This window comes from Hemiscyllium ocellatum, chromosome 15 (genome assembly GCF_020745735.1).
Source record: "Hemiscyllium ocellatum isolate sHemOce1 chromosome 15, sHemOce1.pat.X.cur, whole genome shotgun sequence".
Lineage (NCBI taxonomy): Eukaryota > Metazoa > Chordata > Chondrichthyes > Orectolobiformes > Hemiscylliidae > Hemiscyllium > Hemiscyllium ocellatum.
This window is the reverse complement of record NC_083415.1, coordinates 19230742-19245289: the sequence shown is the minus strand read 5'-3', so window position 1 is coordinate 19245289 and position 14548 is coordinate 19230742. Positions and strand designations below refer to the sequence as shown.

Below are 14548 nucleotides of genomic sequence, written 5' to 3'. Positions count from 1 at the left end.
CTGGTCAGGTGATCCAGAGGGGCATAGCTTGGGTCCAATCTAGACTTGGCTGTAGAGGATGTGGGCATTGACAATTAAGTGTTCCTGTTCAACTCTACCATTGGTCTACCTTGTGTATAATTCCTGGTTTTAAAAGAAGCACCGGAAATAATAAAGTGATACATCTACGAACATGTAGTGGCTCTTTTGGTATTATGATTAATCACTCCCCAACCATTTATCACTGAGCAAATTAAAAAGGAAAGACTTGCATTTATATAGAGCTTTTGATGACTACTGACCTCTAAAAGCGCTTTAATATCATTGAAGCAGTCACTAGAAATATAGCAGCAATCAATTATGCAGAGCAAACTCCCAGAAACAACAATGTGATAAACAGATAACCTATTTGCAGTGATGCTACTGGTGAGGGTTAAGTATTGATCATGACATCAGGGATAGCCCTCCTGCACATCTTTGAAATAGTGTCATGGGAGCTGTTACATCAAACTGGCACATGGGACACTATTTAAGATCTCATCCTCACAACAGGTTCTCCAACTGTGCAGCACACCCTCAGCACTGACCCACCCCCACCACCCCAAATTGTGCAGCACACACTCAATACTGACCCACCCACCATCCCCCCCATCCCAAAATTGTGCATCATACCCTCAGCACTGACCCACCCCCACCACCCCAAAGTGGGCAGCACACCCTCAGCACTGACCCACCCCCACCACCCCAAAGTGGGCAGCACACCCTCAGCACTGACCCACCCCCACCACGCCAAAGTGGGCAACACACCCTCAGCACTGACCCACCTCCACCACCCCAAAGTGGGCAGCTCACCCTCAGTACTGCAAAGGTTTGCCGACCTTGGCTCTGGAATGGGACTGGAACCAGAAATTTTGTTACACAAAATAGTTCTAAATCTTTGGAATTCTCCCCTCATGAAAAAGAATTGTCAGAAATTAAGCACATTAAAGAATTATGGTGATAGATTCAGTTTAAAATTAATCGAACATGAATGGTGGTGCAGCGATAGTGAGGAGGGTTCGTAAGAAGTACAACTGGACTAGAAGATCCTAAGCTGCCATCTAATAAGGCCCATCCCTGCTTCTATTATTAACTGTCCATATAAAACATCGCAGTTTACAGAGAAAGTAGTTTTCTATAACCTACAAAACAAGACTAACCTCCATCAAAACAATCAGCAAATAATTTTATTTAAAGCAAACAAAAATGATGAAAAATGCATGTTTGTACCTGTTCCATTTTACTGAAGCAAGGCCTCCTTTCTGCAATTCTAATTGACCCTCTTTTATGATTCCTGTCTCGCCCTGTGGGGTGTTATTGGCACTCTCCTGTCTCGGATATGACTCATAAATGTTATTTTTAATGATTTGGTTCAGAAGCTGAATGATCTGTAATGAAAGTTGATTGAGGAGAAATTAAGTCACCACAGGGAAAAAAAAATTCAGAGCTCTGTCAAAAAGAGACTTGGTTGATTGAAAATTCTCTTAAATGTCAGAAAATGCTCAAGACAGGAAAGAGTGGTTCAAACAGCAGAAAATTAAGCAGCTCATTTTATTTTGATTCCGTTTTTAAACAAAGCAGGAAGTTACTAAATATACAATAAAGTGTTTCACATGGTTTATTATCATAGTTCATTCTAAAAATTAAATAAAGGTTACATTTATTTGTACTGAAGTATTTGATATTCAGTATTGATGCAAGTATAGTTACAATAATTGGGTTCAGTTCTTCAATGGGAAAATGAGAAACCACAGCCAAGTTTTACCAATTCCAAAGAAAATGCAGGGGATGACAGGGTGAGTCTACATAGAATTAGGCTCAGCTTTGATGCACCCCACCTTAATCAACCTCCGCAGGTTCAAAGATGAATAATCACTACTTGGCTACAGTGTTAAAGGGCAGCAGACACCTGTCAAGCCATACTTGAGAATGAGCCTGCAGCTTCAGGGGAGGAAGAACAAACAAAACTACAAACAAAACCAAATAAAGTATTATCCATTCAGCTGACATTTCCCTGTGCACTGACCCCATTAAGCAAAACAAGCAGAGAAAATTATTAAATATCTCTCCCCACAATGTCAAGCTAGGAGAAACCTTAAAATTGTGCACTAAAGGTAGCACTTGAAGTGTGCAGATATCTTTGATTATTACCTTTACTCTATCTTCAGCAGAAGTCGCTTCAAGTTCATAATCATGGTGTTCTAAAAAGGAAATGCTGATCTTCTGTCCTTCAATATGTTCACATGATTTGATGCATTTAAATGGAAACTGTTTCTTAATAATACCTTTCTCAATGTTACACAAAATCCTTGAATTATATTCAATCTGGAAAGGAAATACACATTAATCTATCATCTGTAAATGCGAATCACTGTGGTTTATTGCAACACTAGCAATGGCCAATGCTTAGAGAATGTTAATAAGGGAAAGCGCTTCTGAAGGGGTGCTGATCCTGACACAGCAATAATGAAATCTGGGGACAATTAACAAAGACCAACAATTTTCAGGAAATTCCACGTGCTGCCAGAGTAATGTGTGTTTGGATTTTCATTTCTTGTTGCAATTTTAATCAATTTTAAGAGGCAGGAGGCTGCTTTAATTGGTAAACATGGTTCCTTGGTGACACAGTGTGACTGGATTGAACGGTTTCTCATGCCGGTGTGTAATTCTGATTACTCTAGGATGTGGCTGATTACCAATAAAGCAAAGCTGTCCCAATGCCCGCACTGACAACATCCTAATACTATTACCGCCAAAATCAGAATATGTGTATACTCATCTCATCGCCATGAGTTTGAGAGAGCTTGCTGTGTCCACATCAACTGCTGAATTTTCCAACATTGCCTCATGAATGCATTTCAAGTATTTTTCATCGATTGTGAAGTGCTCTGGGACAGCCCGCAGTCATAAAAAGTGCTACGAAAGCACAAGTCTACTCTTAATTAATACTGCAGAACATTACTGACATTGCAGATTGGAAATAGCAGAAAACTGTACCTATGCATCTCAAATCGAAGCTCAGCTATCCAAATGATTGGCAGCATTTTCTTTTTTTAAGAGAAAAGTGGAAAGGTGTGTGTAAACCCAGGAGGGACTTCTACTCAAGGACAGCTCCAGTTTCCTACACAGTTATGTTCCTCTCAGTTCATTACATATTCAAGTGCAGGTAAAATGCCAAATTTTATGGGCAGGCAGTCAGCATGTTCTGTTCCCAAAGGCTTCCATTGTACAAGGATACAACCCCCAAATTATGGCAGTTTTGAGTTCAGCCACTCCTTGCCTAGTCTGGACAGGTTTGCTCACATCAGCAAATGTTAAAATTCACATGACACCAGGTTATAGTCCAAAAGGTTTAATTGGAAGCACTAGCTTTCAGAGTGCTGCTCCTTCATCAGGTGGTTGTGCCAATGTGGCTGGTTCACTTACGTAGTCAGTCGACATGCAGGTCGACCTGGTTGGGTTTCAACCCTTATACTGTAGGATTTTTTGCAAAGAAATGACTCTCTCATGAAGTAAAAAATGAGGTCTGCAGATGCTGGAGATCACAGCTGCAAATGTGTTGCTGGTCAAAGCACAGCAGGCCAGGCAGCATCTCAGGAATAGAGAATTCGACGTTTCGAGCATAAGCCCTTCATCAGGAATTATTCCTGATGAAGGGCTTATGCTCGAAACGTCGAATTCTCTATTCCTGAGATGCTGCCTGGCCTGCTGTGCTTTGACCAGCAACACATTTGCATCTCTCATGAAGTAGTAAATTTGGTGAAGAAGTTTAGAATCAATGGAACTTGGAAACCCCAAAAGCAGTCAACACTGCCGGGTAGACACCTCATTTGGATGTAAGTTTATTCGCTGAGCTAGAAGGTTAGTTTTCAGACATTTCGTCACCATACTAGGTAAGATCATCGCTGAGCCTCCGGTGAAGCACTGGTAGTATGGCCTGCTTTTTATTTGCGTGTTTAGGATTCCTTAGATTGGTGATGTCATTTCCTGTTCTTTCCTCAGGGGGTGGTATGTGGGATCCAAGTCACTGTCTTTTGATAGAGTACCAGTTGGAGTGCCATGCTTCTAGGAATTCTTGTGCGTCTGTTTGGCTTGTCCTAGGTTGGATATGTTGTCCCAGTCAAAATGGTGTCCTTTCTCATCTGTTTACAAAGATACTAGTGAGAGTGGGTCATGTCTTTCTGTGGCTAATCTGGCAGGCTACTCAGACCTCTTGGCATTATGATAGCCCACAAACCCACCAACACATTAAAATAGGAGCTAATGAGCATGGAAGACCATACATAGACAACAAGCAAAACTAATGTCATTTACAAAACACCTTGTAAGAACTGTAACAAAAAATACATTGGACAAACAGGCAGAAAACTAGCCATCAGGATACATGAACATCAACTAGCCACAAAAAAAAACTTGACCCACTCTCACTAGTATCATTACATACAGATGAGGAATAACCCATTAGGTTCACGAATGTTGTTTAGGGAAGAAACTGCCACCCTTAGCTGGCCTACATGTGACTCCAGATGCACAATAATGTGGTTGACTCTTAACTGCCTTCTGGACAATTAGGGATGGACAATAAATTTTGGCGTAGCCAGCGATGCCCTCACCTCATGAATGAATAATAAGTAAAGAGTATTTATAGAGTCAAACAGCACATGGAAATAGACCCTTTAGCTCAACTCATCCATGCCAACCAGACTTCCAAAACTGAACTAGTCCCATATCCCTCTAAATGTCTCTTATGCTAATGATTACAACACAAGTTCCTAATGATGCACCTAAATGATACAGAGAATTGAAATCTAAAGTTCTAACTCACCATCAGCAACGTTTTGCTTCCTGTTCAGTTACGTTCCCTCATCTGCCTTTCTAAGAACTCTGGGTGGATCCAGAAGATCCTACATTTCAAATCTGTTTCTATTTCCACAGATGCTACTACACTGTTGAGAATTTCCAGTTTATATGAATTCATATGGATGATTTTTTTTTAACTGATGTTGTGTGTGAACTGGATACCATGTTTTCTACATTACAACAATAGCTAAAATTTCAAAATGTCACTCTCATTTTAAGGGACTTTGGGATAGCCTAAGGTCACAAATGATACTCCAAACTTTTATGTGAACATTCAAAATAGAAGCAGAAATAGACCATTTGGCCCCACAATCCAGTTCTGCCATTCAATAAGATCACGACTGATCCATCTGTGTTTAGAACTCTGGTTTCATCTACTCCTTATGATCCTTGATACCCCTCCTTAACAAGAATGTACCCATCTCTGCTTAAAGCTATTCAAAGACCTCACTTCCACCACACAACCCTCCGAGAGAGCAAAGTTCTCCTCATAGTTGTCCTGAGGGATGACCACGTTTTTAAAACCGTGTCCTTTAATTCTGGATGAACCCATAAGAGGAAACATCCTTTGTGTCCAGCATGCAAAACCGTTCAGAGCCTTAAACACTTCAATCAAATCACCTCTTTCTCTTCGAAACTCCACTGGAAACAAGTGCAAGCTGGCTGGCCTTTCCCCATAAAATAACCTGCTTATTCTAAATACCAATCTTGGCCTCTTCTGAACTGTCTGCAATGCATTACATCTTCTCTTAAAATAGAGAGACCGAAATTGCATATAATATTTGAGATATGGTCTCACCATCTCCCTATACAATTGAAGCATTATATCCTTATTTTTAAGTTTAACTCATGTTTAGTAGAGGATAACATTAGCCTCTTGATTAAATGCTTTATCTGCACACTACTCTTTGTGATTCATGCACCAGAACACTTGGATCTCTCTGCATCTCTCCAGTCTTTCTCTATTTAAGTAATATTGTCTTTTTTAAAAAAATCCTTCCTGCTAAAACTAATAACTTCACATTTTCACACATAGTACTCCATCTGCCAGATTTTTGCCCATTAGTCTATATCTGTTTGCAAATTCCTTATGTCTTCCTCACAAGTTACTTTCCTATTTATCATTTCTTTCTACATGTTGTGCATCGTGTAAAACTCTGAACATATTTTTATTTTTTTTAAACTGAATTACTTGATGGAATTTCAGAAAAACTGAACTAACTTACCTCAATACCAAAAACCCACAAACAGAACAGAAGCAGAACACAGAATTGCCGAGCAGAAACTGATAGCCAAGTTCCATATTCATGGAGACACCTTCCACCGTGATCTTAGGTTCATGTCGTGCTACATGTAACCCCACCATAATGTTCTGTATTGCAAAATCTTCCTTATACCATACCTTGATACCTTGCTCTTATCTCTCTATCCTAATCAGTTTGTACAGTTTTGGATCACTTGTTACTTTGGCTAGACCCTGGATATGTGACTCTAACACTTCTGTTATTACAGCCATTTGGTTTGTCTCTGACATCATCTCATCTTTGATTTTTTGTAATTATTGCTTTGCCTTAATTAATCAGTTCACAGGTCATCCCTTCATTTGTTATTCAGCTGTTGACACTTTACTCACACCGTTTAACACTTTCGATCATCTGCAAAGATTCATTACTCAGTCTGTCAACACTCCACACACACTATTTGTACTTTTCTGTTGATTACCTGGAATTACCTTACCACTATCTTCCCACCTATATATTCCGTGCCTGTGTGCTTCCTTCCACTTCAACTGTCAAAGGACTAGTGCTTGAGAAGCTTGCATTTTCAAGTAAACCTGTTGGACTTGAAGCTTCATAAGGTTCTGATCAGACCACATTTGGAGTACAGTGAGCAATTTTAGCCCACATATCTCAGGAAGGATGTACAGGCCTTTGAGCATGTTCAGAGAAGATTCACAAGAATGGTTCCCAGAATGAAAAGCTTAACAAATGAGGAACGTTTGAGGACTCAGTCTATACTCAATGCAATTTAGAAGGGTGAGAAGGAATCTAATTGAACCTTACATAATATTGAGTGGTCTGGACAGTGTGGATATTGAGAAGGTGTTTCCATTAGCAGGAGAGAGTAGGACCCAAGAGCAGAGCCCAACAGGAAAGACCCTTTAGAAAAAAGATGAGGAGAAACCTCTTCAGCTAAAGAGTGGCGAATCAATGGAATTCATTGTCACAGAAGGCAATTGAGTAAACTTAAGACAGAGATAAATAGGTTCTTGATTGTCATGGGGATCAAATGTTATGGGGAGAAAGCAGGAGAATGGAGTTGAGAAATTTATCAGCCATGATTGATTGGTGGAGCAGATTCGATAGGCCAAGTGGCCTAATTTCTAACCTTATTCCATATGGTCTTATGGACAATAACCTGGTGTCATGTGACTTCTGACTTTGTCCACCCCAGTCCAACACTGGCACCTCCACATCAAAATCCCACAAGTTTTATTTGCGAGAGTTCTCATTTCAAGTTCTGATAATGAAGATTAGCAGCTCAACTGTTTCACTTGCATTGATTTTAAACATCAAACCAAAATACGAATTTTAAGTTTCTCCAGTCAAAAACTCATTGCCAAACATGACTAGTACACTGAAAAACAGAATTTGTTCTGAAGAAGGTACGAAATGTTAATTCTGCTTTCATTTCACAGATGCTGCCAAGTCTGCTGAATTTCTCCTGCAATTTCTATTTTTGTTTCAGATTTCTAGTATTTGCTGCTCTTGGTTTTACGAGAAGTACACTGCCCAGATTAATCATTTTAGACTTAGATTATTTATCAGAATTAAACTATTCGCCACTATTCTTAGTTTATACTGGTTCCTCCCAGCCTGAATATAAATGCACAGCCCTTTAAAGTGTAGAGAACTTGGTAAATTTATTTGATATCAGAATATGGGAAAAAAAAATCACAAGACATTTTATTTACATCGACAACAATATAATCTCAACAATCTTGGTTATTTGAAGGAGAGCAATTTTCTGACCACTGAGTTTGTACTATGATATAAAACAGTAGGCTTTCATGCATGCCTTTTGGCTTTACTTCCAACCACTCCACCTTATGTTTAATGCACTGATGTGACAAAGTCATCAATTGTTACCCATCCCTAACTATTCCTGAGATATGGTGAGCTATGGTCTTCAAGGACCTGCGTACATGTGGAGTAAGTGCATCCACATTCCTATTAACGAGGGAGTTCCATCATTTTGCCCCAGCAACAGTGGTATAGTTTCAATTCAGAATGGCTTATGACTTGGAGGGATCTTGGAGGTCATGATATTCCCATGTTTAGCGCTACCTATGTTTTTCAAAGAGCAGAAGTTGTAAGTTTGAAAGGTGTTGTTGAAAAGCCTTTCAAAGTTATTGCAGTTGATCGTGTAGGTGGTATACACTGCTGCTACCATGCGCTGGTAATGGAGGGATAAAGTGCTGCTCAAGAGATTGCTATGTCCTGGGTGGTGTCAAGTATCTTGAGGTTCTGGAGTTGCACTCCTGACTCATACCTTGTAGATACTGGACAGGATTTGGGGAGTTAAGGAGTGAGTTACTCACCACTGAATTTCCAGCTCCAGATCTATTCTTGTAGCCAAAATACTTACATTGCTGATTCAGTTACATTTCTGATGAATGGTAAGCACAGAAAGTTGATGATCAGCATTTGGCAATGGTAATGCAACTAATGTCAATATAAGCTGGTTAGATTTTCTACTGTTGGAAATGGTGATTGTCTGGAACGTCTAAGGAATTAACGTTACTTGCCAGATATCAGCATTAGCTTGAAGGCTGTAAAGAATTTGCCACACAGGGCATGGACTATGTCAATATCTGAGAAGGTTTCTGTATACAAATACAAAAAGGCAAAATGTACACCATTTTGCTGTGTGTGGTGAAACAGAGGGTAAGACAGTGGGGTGAGAGAGAGAGAGAGAGAGAGGACAGACAAGCAGAGTGTCACATCATTAATGAACACAAGAGAAAGTGATCCAATAATGCATCATTTTAAAGCATTACCCAATGAAATAAAAAATGTTTTGCAACAGGTCATGCTCCCTTAAGAAAGCATATTCAACTGCTACTTGAGATATTTAATTATTGAAACAGTTGGTCAGCTTACCATCAGCACTCTCTTTTGCCATCTGTATCGATTATATTTGTAGACAGAAAAGTTGTACTGTGCATTTTCAGGTATCTAAGCACAAAACAAAAGAAGCTGCAAATAAATTTGGTTATGGATTGCAGAGACAAAGGACTGCACATGTTACAATCATCTCAGGTTTTTTTATTCATTCATGGGTCCAAGTTTCCAAATCCCAACTGGTGTCAAGGAAAGTACATGAGACCTGTGCCCACAGACATATCATCTCATCAATGTGGATGTGCCATCTTAGAGTGAAATTATTCAATAAACCCCATCAAGCATTCCTAGGAGATCCCTGGTCAGTGCACTAGGTCTCCTTTTCTGTAGTTTGTCTTTTTGTTTATTTTGCCTTGGAGCATTCCCCAGATGAAAAGATGATAAAAATCAATCCTTTAAGAATTACCAGATCCAACAGAGCATCTACTGTTACTGTCTTCATCATGTGAAATGACTTACAGAGAATTGTTTTCACTCATTACATTTTCATCTGATCTTTTATGAGACTACTTTCCTTTATATATACCACTAAGGCATAAAACAGAGAGCATCAGTTCTTTAATAATGTTGATGTCATGTCGGATTCTCTGACAAGTAAAGTGGCAATTGCAGTATATTGCTAGATAAGGCAAAATATAGCAAGAAATACAATCTTACTGCATAATAAAGATGAACATCACCACTCTTAAAGGTAAGCAAAACTGTGTTGTGTATTATGAAATCAAGAAGTACTTTTTAGATTTTGAATGCAATAATCCATCATTGCACTTTATATTAACAGTTTGCATTAAGTATTAGTTGACAACTAATCAATGTTTGATTTTTGACTTTAACATGAACATTAGAGACCAAAAGATGTTTAGATGACTCACTGACATGCCTCAGATAGAAATAGATTGTAACAAGACCTTTTTGGTAATTTAAAATTATCACAGACTTGAAAACCTCATAAATAAATGGTTTGAAAAGACTCCATGAAGGTTTTTGCTTTCCTGCCAAGTTCAGCACTTACAGGATTGTTGAGTCATAGAGAGACCTGTGATGGGAATTTGAGTGAATACAATGGACAATAGTGTTTCTCTTCATGAATTTACTAGGGACACACATTCTCCACCAAAAGTTAGAAATCTTCAATGTTTATCCTCTTTCCATCTGAAAGTATTCAAATAGAAAACCTAAGTAGCATCTTTTAAAAAAAGGCCAACAGACTTACTTAATATAAGCAGATTTGTTTGCTGCCCAACAGAAGGCCACATTATGTGTTATTAAAAATGAGGATTACAGTACACAACCAGAAATATTTTATCTTCCCAAAAATATTCCAACTAATAATGTTTAGTACAGTTAAAAATGGTACTGTGCCAAACATTAAAAAATTGAGAATATATACTACCTAAAATGTTTTACTCTTAAGGGTTTGCTTTTATAGTGACAAAATTAAGTTAACTATATATTTCTTGGCAGAGCCATAACAAATTCTTTGCTACAATATTTCACTTGCAGGTAAATGTTGCTGTGTTCTACCATTACATTATCTAATGAGCTCATTATAAAATTTAAGCCCATTTATGCAGTGCAATGCAACTTTCTGTCTAAATTCACAACCACATTTAAACTAAACAATTGAGTCAGCTTCAAATTCAATCTATTTTCAATGACTAACAAAGGAGAATTTTTGTTATCTTACTTTATCTGGTTTGCCTGGTTCCTGAAATGCTGGTTTACCACTCTGAGCAACTTGCCAGGCTTCATCAATGGTGAGCTCTCGGTTCTTTACTGCATTGAGTAGCCTGAGCTGTTCATCATTGCTAAGCTAGGATGAATAACAAGATATCAAGAGTTTTAGCAGAGCAAGCAATTACAGAAGATGGAAAAATTAATTAAACTTTTACAAATACAGCACAGGTCATTGCACCCAGCTGTTATAATCCTCCAAGAGTTGGACATTTAAAAAGATCTATCAATTTACCAGGAACAGATGTGAAGGAATTGTACTGGACAATTTCATATTTAAGACTTATACTGCAACAAATCAAGTAAACATTACCTAATAGGGAACCAATATATTTAACTATGAAGTGGTATTTCCCATTAACTTTTTAATACAATCAAATCTATCTAACTCTGAGAGACTACGTGCAGCAGAGCAGCTGCCATCTCCTTTGTATCATGGTGTTAAAACTTGTGCTTAACTTTCATTAAATCTTGATTTGAGTTTCTATCTCCTTAATGAACAAGTTACATGGGTTCGATTTCATATGAGATCACAGTGATCTGTCACTTGGGCAGGTTGTTTCAGAGTGACATTCTTCTCTCTTCTAATTACTCCACTTTACCATGAATTAAAAGAGACAGCTTAAAATCGAACCAGCTTATAAAGTTCAGCATCAATAATATACCAAATAATAATGTTTCAAATAAACAATAGTCAATGGTTCATCCCTAGTTTTAGTAAAGTCTTTAAATATAATTGGAAAAGTTGACCCCGCTGGTTCCTCTTTCCAGTAAAGAGTCAATTAACTTTTGGTTCAGCTAAAGTTGGCAAGACAGGACAATAATACTATTCGAAAAGTAACTTAGATATTTAGCTATGTAAATAGAAGTATAAAATACAACACAAGGAAGTTAAACGGAACCATTAAAAGGCACTGATTAGGCCTCAGCTGGATAAGTGTGTCTAATTTTGGGCACTGCAATTTAGAAAGACCTTGGAGATTTTACAAAGGGAATTTGCCAGAATAGTACCAGGAAGAAGGGGATCAGAGAGAAGATGAGATTCTCCTCCTAGGAAATGAAAAGGTTTTGGGGAGATTGATGAAAAGATTTAAAATTCTGAGGGATTGATAATCAAAATCTTCACTGGCAAGAGGGTCAATAAACATTAGATACGAATTTAAGATAACTGGTAGAAGTATCTGAAAGGTGATGAGAATATTCCTTTCTCATAATTAATTGTTGAGATCTGGGATACATAGTTTTAAAAGGTGGTGGGACAACATTTAACCACGTATGATCAACTCCATCATTTGCAGCTTTGCAAACCCAAAATGTGATTGACAGGGTCTGCCCAATCAAGCTCAATAATAGCAGAACTGTGACAGTATTAGTCATAGTCCACCGTAGCAGATCTCTGGCCTAAATACAGTACTGAACTAACTTCAAGTATCCTGATTCAAAGATTTATGTACAGATCGCAGAAGTGGTTCTGAGGAAACCCATTTAAAAAGAGGAATTGAAGTTTCCCATAATTTGAAAAAAAAATTGTGGTGGAATTAACCCAAAATTGCACACACAGGGATTTGGCATGAAGACATTAATGAATAGTTTAATACCTTTTATAAGTAAAAAGAAGAAAAGCAAAACTACTCTTTCCCACACATCAGCAAATAAACTCAATTGGCTTTGAAAACAGTTGGTAACCAGGACTTACAGGCAACAGACACAATGAGCTGCTAAAATAAATAGCTGCCGGGTACTGTATGTACAGATTCTACACACTTCAAAAGAGTGCTGCACTGGTTACTACTACAGCAACAATTGAATCATGTCGAAGATAAGAATTAACAGATGATCCATATCATCTTTTGAGCAGGAGGGGAGTAGACAGGAACTTCCCAGTATACTTCTTACTTTATTGCCCCACGTACTTTTTTTTAGCTTTTCTGCCTCTTCAAGATAAATCCACGGCTCTTGGTATCAGAGAGGGTGGGGATAGAGGGTTGGAGGTGTTTGATATGAAATGTTCATTCACAATATTCTAGGCTTTATTAATGTAATGCAGACTAGATGTTACCAACTGGTCTTAATTATAGAATCCCTACATTGTGAGGACAGACCACTCAGCCCAGCAAATGCACTCCAACTCTCTGAAGACCATCACACTCAGCCTCACCCATCTACACTCATTCTTGCATTTCTCATGATGAATCTACCTAACCTGGACACTATAGGCAATTTAGCATGGCCAATCCACCCAAACTCCACAGTCACCTAAGGCTAGAATTGAACCTGGGTCCCTGGTGCTGTGAGGCAGCAGTGCTAACCACTGAGCCACCATATCCTGCTGTCTTTTCTCATATCTCCATTGCCACAAATGTCAATCCAAAGACAACCAAAGTAAGATAATCAAGATTGCTACAAGGCTCATTTACTGTTACTAAAAATGATATTCATTCGTATATAGTGACCTCTTCTCCGCAACCAAAAGTAATATGTTCCAGGCTTGTGCCTTTATAAATTGCCATGGAGCTTGGGGAGCTAACAGGTTGGTGTTGGGTTTTCCATGGAAATCTCTTGGCCAATAAGTGTCAGCAAGCCAACCAATGAGCACACTTTTATCCTGTGGTATAAATTGTTCTGAAAATGTGTTGCAATTGTTCTGTTCATTTGTGATTTTGCAATCTTGCAATTGTCCTGTGAACAGCACATGTTAACTGTGTCTCTCTTCCCAACATAATGCAAGTTTTTAATATATTTTACAGGATCATATACCCTGAAATCACACACTCCCAGACTAGGAACTTCTGCCCATCAACTTAAAGGGAACAGAAATACTGTGTTGATGGAGTACATAATGGGTGGCATAGTGATTCAGTGGTTAACACTTCAGCCTCACAGCACCAGGGACCTGGGTTTGATTCCAGCCTCTGGCAACTGTCTGTGTGGAGTTTGCACATTCTCTCTCTGCTTGGGTTTCCGCCGGGTGCTCCAGTTTCTTCCCACAGTCCAAAGATGTGCAGGTTAAGTGGATTTGCCATGTCAAATTGCCCATATAGTTAGGTGCATTAGTCAGAAGGAAATGGGTCTGGGTGGGTTACTCTTCGGAGGTCGGTGCAGACTTGTTGGATGTGTTTCCACACTGTTGGGAACCTAATCATAAGCACATTGTTTTCCATAAAACAAAGAACTGTGGATACTGAAAATCTGAAACATATAAAATCAGAAATTGCTGGAGAAACTCAAGGTCTGGCAGCATCTGTAAAAACAGAATAGCTCTGTCCACAGATGCTGCCAGACCTGCTGAGTTTCTCCAGCAATTTCTGTTTTGATGCATTATTTTTAATTTCTGCGTAGTACAGCCACGCCAGCATTTGTTAAATATAAAGTGGAAGAGAACTTTTGCTCTTCTTTGAAAGCTGTTGTAATTGTCAATTTTTGAAATCAGTTGTTTTACAGATTGCCATTGTTGCAATATATAAAGTAATTAGAAGAAAGAACAAATAAATCCTTATTTTCTATGCTTAGGAAAATGTCCAATTTGACAAATAGGAATGGGTTCTGCTGACTGGATGGTCATTCCAATTAATGTTGTAATTTGAATATTTATAACTTGTAGAAAAAAAGTGAGGACTGCAGATGCTGGAAGATCAGAGTCAAAAAGTGTGACACTGGATAAGCACAGCCAGTCAGGCAGCACCCGAGGAGCCGGACAGTTGATATTTCGAGCATGAGCTCTTCATCAGGAATGTCATTCTTGACTATTACAA

General features: G+C 38.6%; 1 protein-coding gene across 2 annotated transcripts in view; it reads right to left on the bottom strand.

The window, feature by feature from the left end:
• Window positions 1–14548, bottom strand: part of LOC132822712 (formin-H) — a 127634-nt gene that overhangs the window by 88622 nt on the left and 24464 nt on the right. Inside the window, exons 2-5 of one of the 2 annotated variants that reach the window (XM_060835983.1) lie at window positions 10750–10875; window positions 9042–9116; window positions 2170–2343; window positions 1249–1406 (exon numbers count right to left, since the gene is read on the bottom strand). In XM_060835983.1, coding sequence (XP_060691966.1) covers window positions 1249–1406; window positions 2170–2343; window positions 9042–9116; window positions 10750–10875 — 533 coding nt within the window. The remainder of the gene's footprint in view (window positions 1–1248; window positions 1407–2169; window positions 2344–9041; window positions 9117–10749; window positions 10876–14548) is intronic. The other variant, XM_060835984.1, reaches the window with a different exon arrangement.